The sequence below is a fragment of the Wolffia australiana genome, chromosome 12 (genome assembly GCF_029677425.1).
Source record: "Wolffia australiana isolate 7733 chromosome 12, ASM2967742v1".
In the NCBI taxonomy this organism is placed as follows: Eukaryota; Viridiplantae; Streptophyta; class Magnoliopsida; order Alismatales; family Araceae; genus Wolffia; species Wolffia australiana.
In genome coordinates this window covers 9,645,859-9,666,841 of record NC_135846.1, presented here as the reverse complement: position 1 = coordinate 9,666,841, position 20,983 = coordinate 9,645,859, and the positions used below count along the sequence as shown (strand labels likewise).

General features: G+C 42.3%; 1 protein-coding gene and 1 pseudogene across 1 annotated transcript; one reads left to right on the top strand and one right to left on the bottom strand.

The window, feature by feature from the left end:
- The first annotated feature begins 11,332 nt into the window (after positions 1-11,332).
- LOC144710075 (uncharacterized) lies at positions 11,333-12,553 on the top strand. Its single transcript, XM_078583738.1, has 4 exons — positions 11,333-11,680; positions 11,834-11,981; positions 12,100-12,341; positions 12,416-12,553. The coding sequence occupies exons 1-4, from the start codon at positions 11,333-11,335 to the stop codon at positions 12,551-12,553; spliced, it is 876 nt and encodes a 291-aa protein (XP_078439864.1).
- A 3,051-nt stretch (positions 12,554-15,604) lies between these two features.
- Positions 15,605-15,698, bottom strand: LOC144710783 (small nucleolar RNA R71; annotated as a pseudogene).
- Between the last annotated feature and the right edge of the window lie 5,285 nt (positions 15,699-20,983).

Genomic DNA, 20,983 nt, shown 5'->3' with positions numbered 1-20,983 from the left:
GAAGAGAGAGAAACATAGAGGTGGAGAGAGAAACAGAATGCGAGATGGAGGGAAGGAGAGAGAAAGACATAGAGAGATGTAGGGGAAGAGAGAGAGAAACCTAGAGGTGGAGAGAGAAACAGAACGCGAGATGGAGGGAAGAGAGAGAAAGACATAGAGAGATGTAGGGGAAGAGAGAGAAAGACATAGAGGTAGAGAGAGAAAGAGAACGCAAGATGGACGAAATGAGAGAGAAAGAGGTAGAGAGAGATTCAGGCGAAGAGAGAGAGATGAAGATTGAGAGAGAGGGAAAGAGATGGGTGTGGAGTGAGAGATGCGGGGAACGAGAGCGCACAAGATAGAAGAAAAGAGAGAGAGAGAGATGGAGGAAGAGAGATCATGATGACGAGCACGAGGAGGAGAAGCAGGAGACAATTACGGAGGAGAAGAAACATCAAGAACGCAGACTTCTTTAATCACTCAAAGATTAAATAATAACTTACAACAGATCATCACCCAGATTCAGAACTGTGGTGATTCATCAGCGAAGATACACTTTAGCTGGAGTTATTTCTTCAATCTCGTCCTACTTAATTCTCCTTCATGTCTTCACTACTTCTCCCGTCCTCGATCGTTCATCTTCTCGAGACATATCTCGGATTATCGGGAAGATCCGAGCGGCAAGAATGCACTATGCAATCTGTTTAAGAAAAAAACACCAGAGAACGATAGAAAGTAAGCATTAGATGGGGAAACAAACTCCGAATTTGCTTCACCGTGATGATTCCTGCACTGCAAGGAGCATCAAGAGATCCATCGACTCGACTGCTTTTCCTACGTTTTCCCTTCTGTCAACCGGATTCTTGATAAGCTCAATTTTACTGTGTTTTTTACTGGTTATTTATCAGTAACATGTGTGAGGATTAAGCTTATTCAACGAATTTATAAACCTCACAAGTTAGGGCGAGTGAGGGTCGATCCACAGGGAGCAAAAGAAAACAGCAGGAAATTCCTTTTCAGTACGTTAAAGTGCAACTTAATCAAGCCGTCTACAGAGAATTTCTCTGTAGACAGATCCTTTGCCCTTTGGGGCAAAGGATCGAACACCTGGCGCAGGGACAACCTGCGCCGCAGGTGTTGCGCGCTTGGCGCCTCCGCGCTGACTATGCACGCGCGGCCGCCTATGCATCGAATGCCTGCACGCAACAGTGCTGCGCGCGCTGCGTGCTGCGCGCTGGCTGCGTGCTGCACGCTGTTGCGCGGCTGCGCGGCGGTCAGTAGTGCGCTGCTGCGTTGCGCTACGGGCTGCACGCGATCGCTGGCTGTGGCGCGGGCACGCGGCTGCGCGCGGCTGTCGCGGGTTGCACGCGTCAGGCGCGGCCAGACGCCGCGCAGCGCGCTGCGCGCTGGCTGTGTGTTGCGCGTACAGACGCTGGTGCACGCTGCCGCGCTGCTGCGCGGCGGCTGTGCACGCTGAGCGCCGGGCGGCTTTGCTGCACACGGCGTGGTGGAGATGCGGAGGAGTTCTGTTCTTTGGAAGATTTGGGGAAGACGATTTGAACAACAAAGGAACAAAGTTTAAACTGAAATCAAATCTAAACGAAACAATCCTCAGTTGGGAAACATTGGAAGATCTTGTGACTCTTCCAACCCAACCAAAATTGTCTCGAGAAGAGAGGATTACAGGGCTGAAGCTTGCGATTTCCCCACGTCGGGTGTCACGCCTTGCGCGAGGCGTGGTTCTTCAATCCAAGCTATCTTCAGTCTGTTCTTCCTCTCCAACTCCAAAAGCTCATCAGCTCCTGGAGGGTGCAGAAATCCTCTTCTCCAAGCCCTAGTTTCCTTAGAGAAAATTCTGAACACCTAAACTCCTCTCTCAAGAGAGTATTTATAGGTTTTCTCTTAAGTCATGCCCAGGGCATTTTCGTAATTTTGCCACTTCGAATTTTTGCCCACTTCTGTTGATCCTCCTCTCTTCCTTGATCTTCTTAACCTGTTTCTGAATGTTCACTAGCCATAAAACGTTAAATATATTCCACTTGATTCAAAGAATCAAGTGGGGTTAGTGATTTCATAAAACAATACATATGCATGAACTTAGCATGAATTCACAAGATAATTGTAATGAATTTAAACTTGAGAACTTTATTATTTGATGACATATTTTAGAGTCATCAAACACCCCCCAACTTAGATCATTACTAGTCCCTTAGTAATGACATGCAGGTGAGAATAAAAGATGATCTCAAGGTGAGTTTTGACTTCCCATAACTTTGATTCATGCTCTTCTCAAGGAGTATTTTCAGCAATTAAAATTGACCAGCGTAGAAGAAATTTAGGATCTATCTCAGCCTTAAACCTCAACTAAGTGCACATGATCTATGGAGTACATATAGTAAGTACATAGTATATGGAATAAGATCAAGTTAACCGCCCAAGCGCACTACTGAACGAGGCGTAGAGAGTGGCATTAATGCTAGCTCAATACTATGGCTATAGTAGCATCGGCTCAAACACACGGGAGACAGCTTTTCCACCTTTATTTTATTTGGCATTTGCTGCTTGTTGGTCATTTTTGATGACAATCAACTTTAGTACTATGATGCAAGCTTTTGTTGTTTATGCGCAGTGCAGCTTTCACTTGATAGTTTGGTGGCGCTTATCCACTACCCATGTGCCGTCCTTAGTAGACCGGCAGCTTATTCCCCCGACGAAGTTATGTATCCTTCATGGGTCAGGGAGCTTCACTCACGTCATAATAATACTGCCAATGAGCTAACACTAACCCTACTCTCCACTAAAGCTAAAAATTTTCGTGCATGTAAGTGCTAACTCAACCCGAGGTGGATGGTGAGGTGAGAGAAGTATAATGGTAATAGATACGACTGTCGTGGTATGGATCGTAGTGCACCTAGCTAGGCTTACTTCACCTAGGATTCCCTAGCTGGCCACTCTTGCATTTCTACCCTTTTGAAAAGAATCGAATTATCATGCATATCATTGGACAATCATCTCCTAAGATCATCAAATATCCATGGTTTGTGAATGCAAAAACGAAAAATTTCATGGATAATGCATGTAAATGTACTCCCCCGCTCAATAAAAGGCATGTTCCTACATGACAAATCATAAATGAGAGAAAGGAGAAAGGAATACCAAACCATGGAAGGAAGGGCAGCGATCAGCATGCGTGTTGTCCAGTGACGTGTTAGGTGGGCGTGGATCGGAGTGGCTGCACACGAGAACAGAAACAAAAACGCAGAAACAAAAACAAAACAAGGAAAGTAATCAAGCAGAGAGAATATGAAATGTAGTAAAAACAAAAACTAATCGGATCATGAGCTATCATGCGATGGCTTTTCTAACGTAATATTCATGGGGCTGTGAAGATCTTCTTCTTCTAAGTAGGGTTTGAGCCGTTGCCCGTTCACAGTGAATCGTCTTTGAGACGTAGGATCTAAAATTGTAACGGCTCCATTCTCAAAAACCTGTTGAACAAGGAAGGGACCATCCCATCGCGTTTTCAATTTACCTGGAAAGAGTTTAAGTCTAGAGTTGTAAAGTCATACTTTTTGATTCTCCACAAAAATTCTTCTCCTCAAGCTCTTGTCATGAAACATCTTCATCTTGGCTTTATAAATCTTTGAATTCTCATAAGCCTCATTTCTTAACTCTTCCAACTCATTCAATTGAAGAAGTCTATGCTTGCCGGCTCTATCCAAATCTAGGTTGAGTTTTCTAATAGCCCAAAGGGCCTTGTGTTCTAACTCAAGTGGTAGGTGACAAGCTTTGCCAAAGATAAGGCGGAAGGGAGACATGCCGAGAGGGGTTTTGTCAGCTGTCCTATACGCCCATAATGCCCCGCCTAGCTTCCTGCACCAATCTTTCCCATCTGGACGCACTATTTTCCTCAAAATTTTCTTCACCTCTCTATTGCACAATTCAACTTGTCCATTGGCTTGAGGATGATATGGGGTAGTGACTCGATGATGAACACCAAACTTTTTGAGGAGATTCCTAAAGTTGTAATTTGTGAAGTGTGAACCTCCATCACTAATGATCGCGTGGGCATCCATATCTATAAAAATGTGTTTTCAATAAAATTGGTCACTACCTTACTGTCATTGGTTTTGGAGGAATGGCTTCTACCCATTTGGAGACGTAGTCAACAGCCATCAAGATGTATTCATAACCGTTAGAACTAGGAAATGGACCCATAAAATCAATTCCCCATAAATCAAATATTTCCACTTCTAAGATGGGTTGTAGGGCATTCTATCTTTCCTATTGATATTGATGGATGCTTGGCATGCTAAACAACTGTTATAAAATTTCTGCGTCATGAAATAATGTAGGCCAAAAGAAACCCGATTCAACAATCTTATGAGCTGTTACCTTGGCCGAGTAGTGACCCCCTCCTGGTTTTGCGTGGCAGAATTCTAGGATGCTTCGTTGCTCGCTCTCGGGGACGCATCGTCGGAGAATTTGATCTTGTCCTTGGTGAAATAGCTCCGGATCTTCCCAAAAATAAAATCGCATCCTTGAGTAGCTTTTTCTCTCGTGGGAAGTCCAACCTGTAGGAATTTGTCCTGAAACTAAAAAGTTGACAATATGTGCAAACCAAGGAACTAATGTTCCTTGTGCAGTTAGGACAAATTCATCAGGAAATGCATCATTAATTTGTTCAGGTGGGGCGCCTATGATTCGTGAGAGATGGTCGGCTACTACATTTTCACACCCTTTCTTGTCTTTAATTTCCAAATCAAATTCCTGTAATAAAAGCACCCATCTAATCAATCTCGGTTTAGCCTCTTTCTTCGTTAACAAGTATCTAATAGCTGCATGATCAGAATAAACAGTTATTTTACTACCTAGTAAATAAGACCTAAACTTTTCTAAAGCGAAAATAATGGCCAGCAGCTCCTTTTCGGTGGTGGTGTAATTCAGTTGTGCATCCACTAAGGTCCTGCTGGCGTAGTAGATCACCACGGGTTTCTTATCAATTCTTTGGCCTAACACTGCACCTACTGCAAAATCAGAAGCGTCGCACATTAGTTCAAAAGGAAGGGTCCAATCGGGCCCTTGCAGGATAGGCGCATTAACCAAAGCTTCTTTCAATTTATAAAATGCATCTTTAGCCTCTAGTGTTAGTTCAAAATCATTATTTTTAGACGATAAAAGGTTTGTAAGAGGTTTAGAAATTTTAGCAAAATCAAGGATAAAACGTCTATAGAAACCCGCGTGGCCGAGGAAACCCCTAAGGGTTTTTAGGTTGGTTGGAGGTGGAAGGCCCTGGATGATTTCGATTTTGGCCTTGTCCACTTCCAATCCACGGTTGCTGACCGTGTGTCCCAGCACTACTCCCTCCTGCACCATGAAATGAGATTTTTCCCAACTTAGGACAAGGTTGGACTCAATGCACCTCTTCAATACTTTGGTGAGGCTTAGGAGGCAGTTCTCAAAGGTAGATCCAAATACTGAAAAATCATCCATAAATATTTCTAAACATTCGCCTACTAAATCAGAAAATAGGGCATTCATACATCGCTGAAATGTGGCGGGGGCATTGCATAACCCGAAGGGCATACGCCTGAAGGCATATGTCCCTACGGGACTCGTAAATGTTGTCTTCTCTTGATCATCAGGATGGATGTTTACTTGGTTGTATCCTGAATAACCATCAAGAAAACAAAAATATTGCTGCCCTGACAGTTTTTCTAGTATTTGATCTATGAAGGGTAGTGGGTAGTGATCCTTCTTTGTCGCCTTATTTAATTTCCTGTAATCAATGCACACCCTCCACCCTGTGGTCAATCTTTTCTGCACCTCTTCCCCTTTTTCGTTCACTTCACGGTAATTCCAGATTTCTTTGGTACCATGTGTACAGGACTCACCCATCTACTGTCGGATATAGCATAAATTATTCCTGCATTCAACCACTTAATCACTTCTTTCTCAAGAACTTCTCTCATGTAAGGGTTGAGTCTCCTTTGATGCTCTCTACAAGGTTTTGCTTCCTCTTCTAAAAATACCCTATGTTCACAGATCAAAGATGGAATTCCTCTAATATCATCAAAGGTCCAACCTATGGCATTTCTATGCTCCCTAAGTACCTCTAGCAAGTCCTTTTCCTGTTCAGAGGATAGTGATGAAGATATGATTACCGGTAGGATTTTCTGCTCATCTAGATATGCATATTTGAGGGATGAGGGCAAAGGTTTCAATTCTGGCCCTACCTCTACCGAAGGGGGGTCTATGATCTCTCCCTCTAGCTCTCTACCCTCTACTTGTGACAAGTATTCTTTAACCACATCCTCTCCTTCATCTTCTGCACACAATTTTAACTCCTCATTGCTTCCTACAGGACATTTCATCATTTTATATATCCAGTTGAACTCTCTTTTCCAATTTTAAACTCAACCGTCCCCTTCTCCCAATCCATAATCGTTTTTGCCGTAACCAAGAATGGTCTACCTAAGATGATAGGAGCTAAACTAATGTCTCCCGATATCTTTACATCTGTCACTATAAAGTCTACAGGGATTTCACAATTCTCTACAGTGATCATGACATCGGTTAACCTTCCCTCGGGTTGCCTAACAGTGCCGTCAGCTAAGAGTAGGTCCATATGAATTTCCTCCAACTCTCCAAACCCACTCTCCTCATATAATGCGGTCGGAATGATACTTATGCTTGCTCCCGTATCTAATAAAACTTTAGAGAAGGTGTTTCCTCCTATTTCGCATGTAATGAAAGGGGCTCCGGGGTCTCTCATTTTGATAGGGATGGCATTAAGAATGCTAGAGGCATTTTCAGATAATTTAACCACTTCCCTAGGCTTCTTAATGGTGCAAGAGTCCTTAAGGTACTTCTTTAGGGAAGGTGCACACCTAAGCATATCTTCGACAGTAACAGTCATGGTGGCTTTTCTAAAATTCTCTAGTAGTCGGTTTTCATAATCAAATATCGGTTTTTTTCTATTTAAAGCGGAAGGGTAGGGAACATGCTGCCCACTCGTAGAAGGTAGAGGCTCCTCCACGTAGGGGGGGTCCTCTCCTTCTCCCTCTTGTGGTTCGGTTCCCTTCTTAGAATTCTCTATAGAAGTCCGATAGGGATCCTGAAGTTCTTTCCCATTTCTCAATTTTGGGATGGCTAGAACCTCAAGATCATCTCTATTCGTCTCATCATGAATGGAATGCTGCACATGATGCAAGTTGCATGGATTGATGGACGGTTTCGTGGGAAGTTTATAAGATGTGCAAGGAGAATCTAACGGTATACCTTGGTGTTCAGATTGGACAGGTCTGAGGCTTTCTAGCATCTTCCTCATCTGCTCTTGAGCATCCAGCATTTGCTTCGTTTGAAACTCCATCATCACTTGCATCCGCATCTCCATTTCCGCCCGCAACTTTTGATTTTGCTTTTCGATCATATCTGAAATGACGGGAGTTAATGTGGAGAAATCAGGTTGAGTTTGCGATGAAACCTGATACTGTTGTGGAGGCCTGTGCTGGAATTGTTGTCTCTGCTGAACGGGGTTGAGCTGCCGGCTTGTTTCCTTGGTGGAAGGCCTCTCCGTTTGGAAATTTGACCGCTTTTGACCCGCCCACGGTTGTTGCGGCTGGTTGAAAGCCTTCACCTCTTCTTCCATGGCTTGGCAAGCTCCATCTTCATGTTCCCTGCTAAAACAGAGAGAGCAGATCTTAGCTTTAATGATGGGAGAGTTACCTAGGAAGACATTCTTCAAGGTAGAGGTGAGCTCCTCCAATTTCTGGTTGGTCTCCCTTAGGCCCGCTTGTAGCTCTCCCTCCTTGGCGTTGACCTGCAGAACTCCTGCTCTCTTGGGCTGCACATTCCTCCCATTCTGATTGGCTCCAATCTCCTGCAAATCAGTTTCTGCAACTCTCCAAAATATCAAAAACTTCATCCTCATATGTAGTATAAAACGTTCCACCCGTGGCGAGGTTTACCTTGTTTTTCATAAAATCAGAGAGAGACTCATAAAATATCTGAGCTAGTTGACATTGTTCAATTCCATGGTGAGGGCACTTCCTCAACAGATCATTGAACCTCTCCCATGATTCACTAAACGCCTCACCATCATGAGGATGGAAGTTGTGAATTTCCCTTCTATAAAAGTTAGTTTTGGAGAGAGGGTAAAATTTCTGGAGAAATTTTCCCTGCATCTCTTCCCATGAATTAAAAGTGATTCCTAAATTGCTGTACCAGGAAAATGCTTTATCTTTTAAGGTTAGAGGAAAATATTTCATTTTTAAAATTTCTGTAGATATCCTGAACGTTTTGAGATGAACACCTAATGTGAAAATCATCAAGGAATTCTAATGGGTTTTGAGCAGGCAGTCCATTAAATTCAGGTAAGGAATGAATTAATGCATTGTCATATCGAAAGGAAATACCGTCACCGATGTTCAGATTTACATCGGTTTGACGCAAGCTTCCCGACGGTGTGGACCTATCCAGCATAGTCCTCCTCCTCTCATTCTGCTGGTGCATCTCTTCAGCCATATTTCTCTGCTGAATTTCTGGTTCTGTCACTGTAGAATCCGGAGTGGCGTCTCTAATGTCTTTTTCTGCAGACTTTTCACCAGCTCTTGAGCGTGTTACTACCATAAATCTACAGCAAACGGTTAGAATAACAATGAGCTGAGGATTGTCAAGTCCTGCAGCTCTAGAAAAATCAACAAAAATGACTGTAGATTTAGAGAAATGACAGTAGATTCACAAAAATGACTGTAGATTTACCAAAATGACTGTAGGTTTAGAGAGATAACTGTAGATTCAGAGAAAATAGAATTTTCTACTGTAATACCGTGCTCCCCGGCAGCGGCGCCAGTTGATAAGCTCAATTTTACTGTGTTTTTTACTGGTTATTTATCAGTAACATGTGTGAGGATTAAGCTTATTCAACGAATTTATAAACCTCACAAGTTAGGGCGAGTGAGGGTCGATCCACAGGGAGCAAAAGAAAACAGCAGGAAATTCCTTTTCAGTACGTTAAAGTGCAAATAATCGCCGTCTACAGAGAATTTCTTCGTAGACAGATCTTGCCCTTTGGGGCAAAGGATCGAACACCTTTTGGCGAGGACAACCTGCGCGCAAGGTGTGCGTGCTTGGCGGCCTCTGCGCTGACTATGCAGCGCGGCGGCTGCCTATGCATCGAATGCCTGCACGCAACAGCGTGCTGCGCGCGCTGCGCTGCGGCGGCGGCGCTGGCGCGGCTGCGTGCTGCACGCGCGTTGCGTGCTGCGCGGCGCAGCGCAGCGCTGCTGCGTGCTGCGCTGCTGCTGCACGCGACTGCGCGCGGCTGTGCGCTGCGGCTGCACGCGGCTGCGCTGCTGCGGCGCGCGTTGCACGCGGCGCGCTGCCAGCGGCTGCGCTTGCACGCTGCGCGCTGCGGCTTGCTGGCGCTGGCGTGCGCGCCAGTGCGCGTGCAGCGCGTGCACGCGGCTGCGTGCTGCGTGCGCTGTGCACGGCTGAGCGGCGGCTTTGCTGCACGGCATGGTGGAGATGCGGAGGAGTTCTGTTCTTTTGGAAGATTTGGGGAAGACGATTTGAACAACAAAGGAACAAAGTTTAAACTGAAATCAAATCTAAACGAAACAATCCTCAGTTGGGAAACATTGGAAGATCTTGTGACTCTTCCAACCCAACCAAAATTGTCTCAGAAGAGAGGGATTACAGGGCTGAAGCTTGCGATTTCCCCACGTCGGGTGTCACGTCCTTGCGGCGGCGTGGTTCTTCAATCCAAGCTATCTTCAGTCTGTTCTTCCTCTCCAACTCCAAAAGCTCATCAGCTCCTGGAGGGTGCAGAAATCCTCTTCTCCAAGCCCTAGTTTCCTTAGAGAAAATTCTGAACACCTAAACTCCTCTCTCAAGAGAGTATTTATAGGTTTTCTCTTAAGTCATGCCCAGGGGCATTTTCGTAATTTTTGCCACTTCGAATTTTTGCCCACTTCTGTTGATCCTCCTCTCTTCCTTGATCTTCTTAACCTGTTTCTGAATGTTCACTAGCCATAAAACGTTAAATATATTCCACTTGATTCAAAGAATCAAGTGGGGTTAGTGATTTCATAAAACAATACATATGCATGAACTTAGCATGAATTCACAAGATAATTGTAATGAATTTAAACTTGAGAACTTTATTATTTGATGACATATTTTAGAGTCATCAATTCTCTTCTTCCAACAAGGCGGATACTCGTGTTATTACTCACATCGGAGAAAAAATAATCAATGGCGCACAGTTTTTCGATCTAAGAGGTCCGATCCGTCACGCTTCCGAAGAGCAGGAGGAGGTGCACGGCCGCGGGTTGCTTCTTGGGGATTTGTCGGTGAAGGAGGACGAGTGCTACGGCGGCCTCGGCCTCGTCGGCGTTTCGGCGGCGCTCGATAGTGCACCACTGCATATGACCGTTCCGCGCCATGTTCGAAGGGAACACTTCGTGACAATGAGGGCAAACCAGCGGTCCTCTCCCATTCTCCATTCTCTCCCTCGCTGCCATCCTCCTCCTCATCGCCTTTGCCATCGCCGAAATTTGTAGTGGAGAAGACTGTTAAGGAATGTCGTAGATTTCTCCCGTCGTAGATTTCTTCGGAATTGTTGGGGTGTGTCAGCCCCCCATTACGGGAATGTGAAGGGGGAGGGCTTGACTACTCAAACCCCAATAAAGGAAGGGGGAGTTGAAAAGTTTTAACCCCCCTCCTCTTGTCTCTTTGTGGGAATATGAAGAGGCTTCTTTGGAGAATATGAAAAGGCTCTTGGCTTTTCATATTCCAGACCTTTCAAATTCCCTGAAACTGTAATTGGCCCTCTATATATAGAGGGAAAATCTATTCTGAAATGCAAAGGCATATGAGTTTTCTGTTCATTCTTCTTGTCTCTTCCTCTCTTCTCCTCTCTCTCTCTCCTTTGGTTTGTCTTCATCACTTCTTGGTGGCCGCTCCCTTGTCTTGGGAGTTTGAGGAGTTGCTCCGCAGCACCATACGAGAAGTCGCTGCCCTGCACCTACAGCCTTGCACGTTGACGTCACGCCGGTGACGTAAAGAGGTTCTTGTTTCCTGTCTCTATACACCGACACAGTTATCACGTCCGAGTTGAATCCGCATTTCACTGTAGCGTCTTGGGTCGTTGTTTCTCTTCAACGAGTTACAACAGGAACAGACTTCTCCTCCTACTTCGGAGGTACGGTGGCGGGAATTTTGAAAATCTGCGATTATCGGAAAATACGTTTTTTTCTTTCTGAATAACTACATTTTTTCTCGTTTTTCATCGTTCCTCCCACCGCGGGATATAGTTTCGGAGAATAATAGTTAAAAAATACGTATATTAATGATCGATCGAAGATTGATATGGGGTGGGACGCGATCGATCGAGAAGCTGGCGAGGAAGATTTGGCGGCGGATATTCCCCGCGGGGAGGATAAGAGGAAGAGCGCGGGCTAGATCTTTGGATCTTGATAAGATTGGGGATCCTCTGCCGTTTGGGAAGATGATACTGAGAGCGGCTTGTTCTTCCCTTTTGCTCTTGTCTGTGATTTGCGCCTTGTACGTCAGGCAGAATTGGCATGCCCACAAACTCTTCTCCATCGAGGAGTACCGTTATTCCTTCTCCACGACCATTCTAAAGGGTACTACTACTGAAAAAACCTTTGCTTTGCCTCTAGTGTCTGTTCAGCTTGTTTAAATTTATGCTTGTTGTTGCTCCAGATAAACGGATATTTCTGTATTCTCGATGCTCTGGGCGCCGATAGTTGTGGTATGATGATGAATGGGGGTGCCTTTCATTCTAGCTTCTTTTTTGTTTCATCGAAATTTGCTCAATTTTGTGTAGGCTGATGGGAGAGATGTGAATCTATCTTTGATATATCCCTACTTTCTGGGATCAAGGATGTTGGGGAGCACCGCTGTTTCGTGGCTTTCTGGCCCTGGATCTTTCATCCCGCTTGAAGACTATCTCTCTCTGTCATTTGTTGCCACTGGTCTCTCTCTAACCATGGCTGCCTACGACTACCCGGTCTGATCAGTGACAAAAAATAAAAACCCATGAAGAAATTGAAAAGCTCACGAGTATTTGGTGAATCTCTGTTGCTTTTACAGGAGGTTGGGGCCTTGGTTGCACTGTTCTGTGGGCTCCATGCCTGCTATGGGATGATCCTTCCGTCTCTAGCGCGGCTAAGGACTGCGTAGTTCCCTTCTCTCTCTGGTTTGGATTTAGAGGCAGATCTGATGAGGGTACAGGTCTCAACCGGCGCAGGTTGGTCCCAAACGAGCTCCGGGCAGGCATGATCATCTTCTCTCTGGCCCCTGCTAATGCCTCCATACTGTTCATCCTCATTCAAGTGAGTAAGAACTCTGTCTGGTTCTTCTTTCTCCCTTGTTCATTTAAGGTGATCGATTTGTTTTTGTTCATCAGGGGGGTACTACCGGAATGTTAGCAATGCAGCGATATAAGCCATGGCTGGCTGCGTTTGGGCTCTTCACGGTGGCGGGTTGTGTTCATGTGTTGAAGAGGTGGAAGAGGCGCACCCCCAGCAGTTGGCACGACCTTTGATCGTTTTTGTTTCTTTTATTTTGATCTGAATAGTGAGCTGTACATGTAGGGAAAGGGAAGAATATTCAGATAGAGTCAATGATCCTGGCTTCTTGAGAGACGAGTGAAGTCGGCGTCATCATTGTTGATGATAGGCTGCTCGGTGGTGGAGACGTGGGGCAGGCAGGTTGCATTAGTGCATGTGGCTGTTCTGGGCCTTGTTTTAAGGGAGGGCCTTGGGATGGAATCTTACAATTCCCAGATCCTCTTATAGGATGAGGATTTAAAAAGATCCTTAATAGATGACATTTTTGGGTAAACAATTTTTGCCTTGTTTTATATTTTCTCCCAGTCTCAGCATTGATCCATAACTCTACCATTCCAAAAAAGGTTCGAAAAGGTTTTAACTCCTTTTCCAATGATTCTGCTATGGATTTATCTGTGACGTCCAAGCTCCAAGTTAAATATCATGCTTGAAGAGATGAGGCGACATCAAAAAAGAGGGATGAGAGAGAGATGAGAGATGTTTAGGCCATTTTCCCTTCTCTCGCACCTGCACCCTAACTTCCTTTGTCTCTTTTCTTTCACTTTTTTCTTATTTCTTTCTTCTCTTTCCCGTTCTATTTTTCTCTCCTTCTCACTCAACCACTTTACTTCACTCAGCCATGTTTGAGTTTTCTCACTCTCCCCAAAATCTATCTTCTCTTTAAATCCTCCCACTGTCAGCTAGACTATTTCCACCCATGTTTCTCTTAACATCACTCCGATCTTTATCTCTGCCACTTACTCTTAAGCCTCCATGTTTTATTGTCTTTGTTTTCCATATCTCATGAGCTTGTCCATAAGTGATTGAACATATTTTACTTGAAGTTTATTATGAAGTTTCTCTATAAATAGAGTTATTTTGGCGAGACCCAGAACGAAAGTGATCAACAATCATCACTTGTCTTCTACAGTAGTCAGCCCCTCTCATTTCCCTCTTTCTATTTCTTCAATATCACGTTCATCCTCTGTTTTCTTCCCCCAGCCTCTTCATCACTTGAAACTTACCATCATTGACCTCTCTTCCACGTCTCACCCCTCTCTCGTCCATCCCCCCTCTGATTTGTTCCCATCATTTTTAAACCATATTGATATCTTATTTATTCATTCTCTCGTCCTATCCCATCTTCTCAGTTCATGAACGGCCTTTTCTTCCATCCTTTCTGAAGAACTTACAGCCAACCTAGGGCGTTAAAGCCCTATACCACACGAGAGAGAGTCCAGTGAAAAACTTACTAATTCCAAAACTTGCAATATATAGGGTCTATCATAATGGGCCATACAATACATAAGAGAAAATATAGAAAGATGAAAAATATAGAAAGAAATATAGAAAAATATACAGTTGATAACCCCCCTCAAGCTGCTAAGTTGTTGCTTGATAAATCCAAAATGATAGTAATATATGTGTGCAATTCTAGCTGATTTGGGCCAAATAGCTTCTACTTCAATTATGTATCCCCTTTATTCATGAAAGTTTCACCTAATTTGTGCATCTTCCACATACTAAGAAGAAAGTGAGATTTATTCCACTTAACTCATTGAATTAACTAGGGTTAGTCCCACAAATGACAATAATTAACTCAAAATTAGAAAAATGTGATTTTATTTCATGATTTTTCATAGCTTAACATAAATGTTGATAATATATGCAGATAAAGATAAAGAAGTAGATAAATTGAGGACTCAAAATTAGAAAAATGTGATTTTATTTGGCACAACCCAGGGCCAAGAAAAGAGGCCCAAATCAAGATAGCTAACTCTAGTTTAAAGGCCCACTAAGGAAGCTCCATTAAGCCCAGTATGAGAGACATCTTGGGCCAAAGAAAGGATGTCGAGGGAAACGTCCAGGCATGATTATTTATGAGCATTTAAGGTGCTTGGATGCCAATTGAGGACACCCTTGGACGTGGATCCAAGCCAGAGAATAAGATCCAGCCATTCAATCCATAAATCATCAAAGGGTGGAGACTTAAAGATAGCACTTTTAATGCGAATTAAGGAAATAAGTCTTGAACGTCCCTGGGGTATTGAAAAGGTCTCAATGCTGATTGGAGGACCATAATGAACGTGGATCATAACCCAGAAAAGAAGATCTGGACATCCATTGTATCAAAAATCCAATGACTCTCATTCGCTCTCTCTCCCTATATGAACCCCTTCACCCTTTTGTAATATTCATTTTGTGATTCAGTCCAAAGTAATGTTTGGTGGCCTAAATGCAATTGAGTCATAGATCCATTCAGGGCTAAAGAAGGATCTAGGGCTAAAGACGCTGGTGGAAAGGAGAAGAAGAATACCTTTGGGCCTTGGAGGGTGTGACAAGGAGGTTACCTTCTTATTTCTCGTTTTTAACTCCTACCTGTTCATCTTTTTCTTTTGGCTAGTCTTGTAGCAGCTAGTCACCGGGGAGCACGGTGACTTTATAAAGTGAATTTGTATTTTTTCCTTTTTTTGCTGAAGGTGAGGGCAGCTAACCCTCAATAAACGGTACTTCTAACTGATTTTTTGGAGATTGATGGTCTTAACAAGGTCTAAGGCTGGGACTAGTGCTGAGGAAGATCTAGACACTCAATATCCTGCCCTTCCAGAAACACTTACACCCCAAGATAAAGAAAAATTTGATATGGCAAAAGATGGTCAGCCACAATAGGGGAGGAAAAGGATGATGCCGGACAGATCTACTCCATCAGGAAGTCTAAGGCAAACTGTCATCAACATCAATGTAGGTGAGGGGGGTATGTTTAGGTACGACAATGCCCTACTTAACTCTCTCCTTGAATTTGCTGGTCATTCTTCTCAATACCCCTTAGAATTTCATGACGATTTTCACATTCGATGTTCCTCCCAAAATATTCGCGGTTTTACTACTGAAGTTGTAAAAATAAAATACTTTCCGCTTACTTTAAAAAATAAGGTTTTTGCATGGTACAGAAATTTAGGCATAACATTTAATTCATGGGAAGAAATGCATAATAAACTTCTCCATAAATTTTATTCCCCTTTCCAAAACTAATTTTATAGAAAAAGAAATTCGGAAGTTTTATCCTCATGATTATGAAGCAATTACTGAAGCATGGGAAAGGTTTAATGAATTAATCTGAAAATGCCCTCACCACGGAATAGAAAAATGTCAGCTAGCTGAAATTTTTTATGCATCACTTCGTGATATTTTAAAAAACAAAGTGAATCAAAAAGCTGGTGGCTCATTTTATATGGCTCATGAGGATGAAGTTTTTTATCTTTTGGAAAGGGTGGGTCACACTGATCTGCAGGAAATAGGAGCAAGTCAAAATGGAAGAAACGCCAACCCAAAGCGAGGGGGAGTGCTGCAAGTAACTTCAAAGGAAGTTGATCTTCATGTAGGGATAAGAGAAACCAACAAGAAGCTTGAAGAATTGACTTCCACTCTAAAGAACGCTTTTCTCCCTAATTCACCCCTTGTGAAAGCAAAGATTTGTTCTCTATGTTCTAGCAGAGATCATGAGGATGGAGCAAGCCAACTTGGAGAGGAGGAGGTACATGTGTTGAACTACAACCAGCAGCCTTAGGGAGGACCAAAGAGATCTATTTACAACAACCAAGGAATCTACTCCCAAGGGACCAAACCACCTTTCCAACAACGAGTGCAATTCTAGACCCCACCACAGCAGCCTTATCAAGCAGCTCCACAAAACCAGGTACAAGATTTGTCTACTCTAACACGTGATCTCTCACATGATAGAGCAGCAGAATCGAAGGCTAAGAGAAGAAATGGAGGTGTACATGCAAGCCATGATGGACACTCAAGAGCAGACAAGACAGCTTTTGGAGAGCTTGAAGCAAAGGACAGCTGACCATGGAGGTAAGGGAGTTGAATCTAACTCCCATGCAGGTTGATTTCCAACTCAACCTTCCATCAATCCCAAAAATTTATACAATTTATAAGAGCAAAGCCTATATCATGATAATGAGGAAGATCTTGAAGAAATTCAAGACATTTCAAAATTTAGAAATGGCAGGGAACTTCAAGATCCTTACCTAGGCAAGGAAAAAACAAAATTGGAGGAAAATATCCTAAGAGAAGAAGAGGCTCCATCACCTAGTGTGGAACCCCTACCTTCAACCTACAACCCTCCCATTCCTTATCCTTTGGCCTTAAAACCCCCTAAGTCTTCTTCTGATTATGAGTATAGACTCCTAGAGAATTTTAAGAAAGCCACTATGTCAGTAGTCGTTGAGGACATGATTAAATGTGCACCTTTAAAGGAATATTTCAAGGATTCATGCACACCTAGGAAAACCAAAGAGGTAGTTAAATTTTCTAAAAATGTCTCTAGTATCTTAAGGTTTGTTCCCATTAAAAAGAGAGATCTAGGAGCTCCTTTTATTACATGTGAAATTGGTGGAAAGACTTTTACTAGAGTATTATTATATACAATAGCTAGTATTAGTATTATTCCTAAAGTTTTATATGAGAAATATGGTTTTGGGGAATTAGAGGAATTCTGCATGGATCTATTTCTAGCTGATGGAACAATTAGACATCCAGAGGGTAGATTATCTGATGTGATGATAAAAGTTGAAAATTGTGAGATTCCCGTCGATTTTATCGTAACTGAGGTCAAGGTGAAAGGGGATCTAAGTTTAGTGCCTATCATTCTAGGAAGGCCCTTCTTGGTGACAGCTAGAACAATCATAGATTGGGAGAAATGGACAGTTGTATTTAAGGTTGGAGAGGAAATAGTGAAATTAGACATATCGAAGATGATGAAATGTCCTAAAGAAAGTAATGAAGAGTTAAGATTTTGTGATGAAGCGGAGGATGATGTTGAGGTTATTCAAGGGTTTCTATTGAGAGTAGATGACACCAACCAGGAAAGAGCAGAACCTGATCCTCCTACACTCTCCCTAAATTTGAACTTTGAGCTTAAACCTCTTCCATCATCTTTGAAATATGTTTTCTTAGATTGTATAAGTTCCCTACCTGTGATTATTTCCTCGTCCCTTACTCCTTCGCGAGAAAGTGATCTGCTTAAGTTATTGAGAGATCATAAACAGGCATTAGGATGGACATTTGAGGATTTTAGAGGAATCCCTTCATCAATATATGAACACAGAATATTTTTGGAAGAGGATTCTATACCTTCCAAGGAGCACCAACGGAGGCTGAACCCACAAGTGAGAGAAATACTAGAGAAGGAAATATTGAAATGGCTAGATGCAAGTATTATTTATGCCATTTCTGATAGTCAATGGGTCAGCCCTGTTCACATGGTGCTATAGAAATCTGGAGTAACAATAGAGATCAGTGAAAAGGGAAAAGAAAGACCATTATCCCCTTCCTTTCATTAATCAAATTTTGGAAAAACTATCAAGACATAATTTATTTTGTTTTCTCGATGGTTATTCATGATACAATGAAGTTAGCATTCATCCTGATGATCAAGAGAAAACAACTTTTACTAGCCCCGTAGGTACATATGCCTTTAGGCGCATGCCTTTTGGCCTATGTAATGCTCCAAGCACCTCCCAACGATGCATGAACTCTTTATTCTATGATTTAGTAGGTGATTGTTTAGAAATAATTATGGGTGATTTTTCTGTATTTGGAGATTCCTTTGAAAATTTCATTCTAAATCTCATTAAAGTTCTTCAAATATGCATTGAAAGTAACCTTGTGCTAAGTTGGGAAAAATCTCATTTTATGGTACAAGAGGGAGTGGTTTGGGGCACTAGGTCAGCAATCGTGGACTGGAAGTGGACAAGGCCAAAATAGAAGTCATCCAAGGCCTTCTACTTCCCACAAATCTAAAAACCCTTCGAGGGTTCCTTGGCCATGCAGGTTTCTATGGGAGGCTCATTCTAAACTTTGCTAAATTTTCCAAACCTCTTACTAATTTCCTTTCTAGTAAAACTAATGAAATCATTTTGGATAAAAATGGTATTTCTGCTTTTGAAGAGCTAAAGAAGGCCCTCGCACATCCACCTATTTTGCAAGCTCCAGATTGGAGCTTGCCATTTGAAATCATGTGTGATGCCTCGGATATTGCTAGAGGAGAAGTCTTAGGACAGAGGAAAGAGAAGAAACTTGTGGCTGTATATTATGCTAGCAGGACTTTAATTGATGCACAACTCAGTTACTCTTACAACAGAAAAAGAATTGCTATGAGTAATTTTTGCTTTAGGAAAACTTTGACCTTATTTACTTTGTAGTAAAATAATAGTTTATACTGATCATGCGGCAATAAAATATCGTTTGCCTAAAAACGTAGCTAAACCTAGGCTCATCAGATAGATCTTGTTATTACAGGAGTTTGACATAGAAATAAAAGAAAAAAAGGGTTGTGAAAATTATGTTGCTGATCATCTTTCTAGAGTCAAAGTAAATGATCCCTCACTCATCCATGAAGCCTTTCAGGATGAGCAAATTCTGGCCATCTAGACAGGAAATGTGCCATGGTTTGCAAACATTGTCAATTTTTTGGTGACAGGAAGGGTCCCTTTAGGTTTGAGCTACAATGAGAGAAAGAAGTTCTTCAAGGACATGCGAGATTACTTTCGGGAAGAACCAGAGCTATTCCAACCTAGTTAAGGAGCTGATGAAATTCTTAGAAGATGTGTACCTAAAGAAGAACAGAACAACATCCTTAAATTCTGTCGTTCCAACCCAGGATGAGGTCACAATTTGGCTAAGGTAACAGCCCATAAAGTAATGGAAAGTGGGTTTTATTGGCAAAATTTATTTAAAGATGCACATGTTTTTTATTTGAAATGTTTAGCATGTCAATCATCCATAAATATTAATAGAAAAAATCACATGCCTCTAAAACCCGTTTTAGAAGTAGAAATCTTTGATTTATGGGGCATTAATTTCCTGGGACCATCTCTTAATTCTAATGGACATGAGTATATTTTAATGGCTGTAGACTATGTCTGAAAGTAGGTAGAAGCCATAGCCACTAGGACCAATACCAATAAAGTTATCACTGATTTTGTGGAGACTTACATGCTTTGTAGATATGGATGTCCTAGGGCTATAATTAGTGATGGGGGGTCACATTTTGTAAATTTTAATTTCAGATATCTTTTGAAAAAATATGGTTTACAACATAGAGTAACCACCCCATATCACTTGCAAGCTAATGGGCAGGTTGAATTATGTAACAGGGAAATTAAGAAAATCCTTCAAAAAATTGTGAAGCCCAATGGGAAAGATTGGCCATACAAACTAAATGAAGCATTATGGGTCTATAGAACAGCCTAAAATCACCCTTAGGAATGTCCCCCTTCAGGTTGATAGTTGGAAAACCATGCCATCTACCATTGGAGGTAGAACATAAAGCTTCATGGGCCATTAAAAAACTAAATCTTTCTTTAGATGAAGCAGGAAAATGCAGGTTTCTCCAGCTCCAATAACTTGAAGAAATCAGGAATGAGGCTTATGAAAACTCCAAGATATATAAAGCCAAGAAGAAGGCTTTCCACGACAATAAAATCCGAAGAAGGACCTTTGTCAAAGATCAAAAGGTATGGCTTTACAAATCAAGATTAAAACTCTATCATGGTAAGCTAAAAAGTAGATGGAATGGACCTTATTTGGTAGTAGAATCATATGAAAATGAGGCCACTTTGATTTCGGATCCCAGAACCCAGAACAATTCACAGTTATTGGGCAAAGGCTGAAGCCTTACATACATGATGATCAACCTCATCAGCTGCTTAGCATGATCTTGAAAAAACCTGCAGGTTAGTAACCTCTATAGAGCCACACTAAAGCTTTTATTTATATTTGTTACCTTTCTTCTTTTTCTTTCATTTCTTTTTTTCTGTTCTTTGATATCAGAAAATGTCAACCACAAATACATGAAATGGACGTGAAGAAACCTGCATGAAAGAGCTCAACCCACTATTTGCGCCCTCTAAACTCCTTTTTATATTCTCCTATGGATCGTGGACTATGCAATTACTATGTGGGGGGGGGGAGATTCAATCCCCTTTAAAAGTTTTTATTTTTTATGATTTATCCATGTTTTTAATACGTAGGGGGGTATAAAAAATCCTTGAATTCAACATCATGCCATAACCAAACTTTGGACAGCCCCTCTTATTCTTTTGCCCTATAAGAAAATGCAGGGACGCTAGGCTCAGTGAGCGCAGCATGATCATATTATAGGGGCATCAATGTTGATTTTTAGGCAATACATGATTTTATCTCCAAATGGGAGAGCAATGGTAGGGTGAAGGACAGATCTGAAAATCGAAAGGTGTATGCCCCATAGATAGGCACTTGAGTGTTGAGTGAAAGTGTGACACCCCCACTACACTCATGTTTTTATTTAACCAAACCTATGATGGAGGACCATCTCGAGGACGACGCCACGATGACGAAGAACCATCTCGAGGATGACGCGACGGGATGTCGTCAGC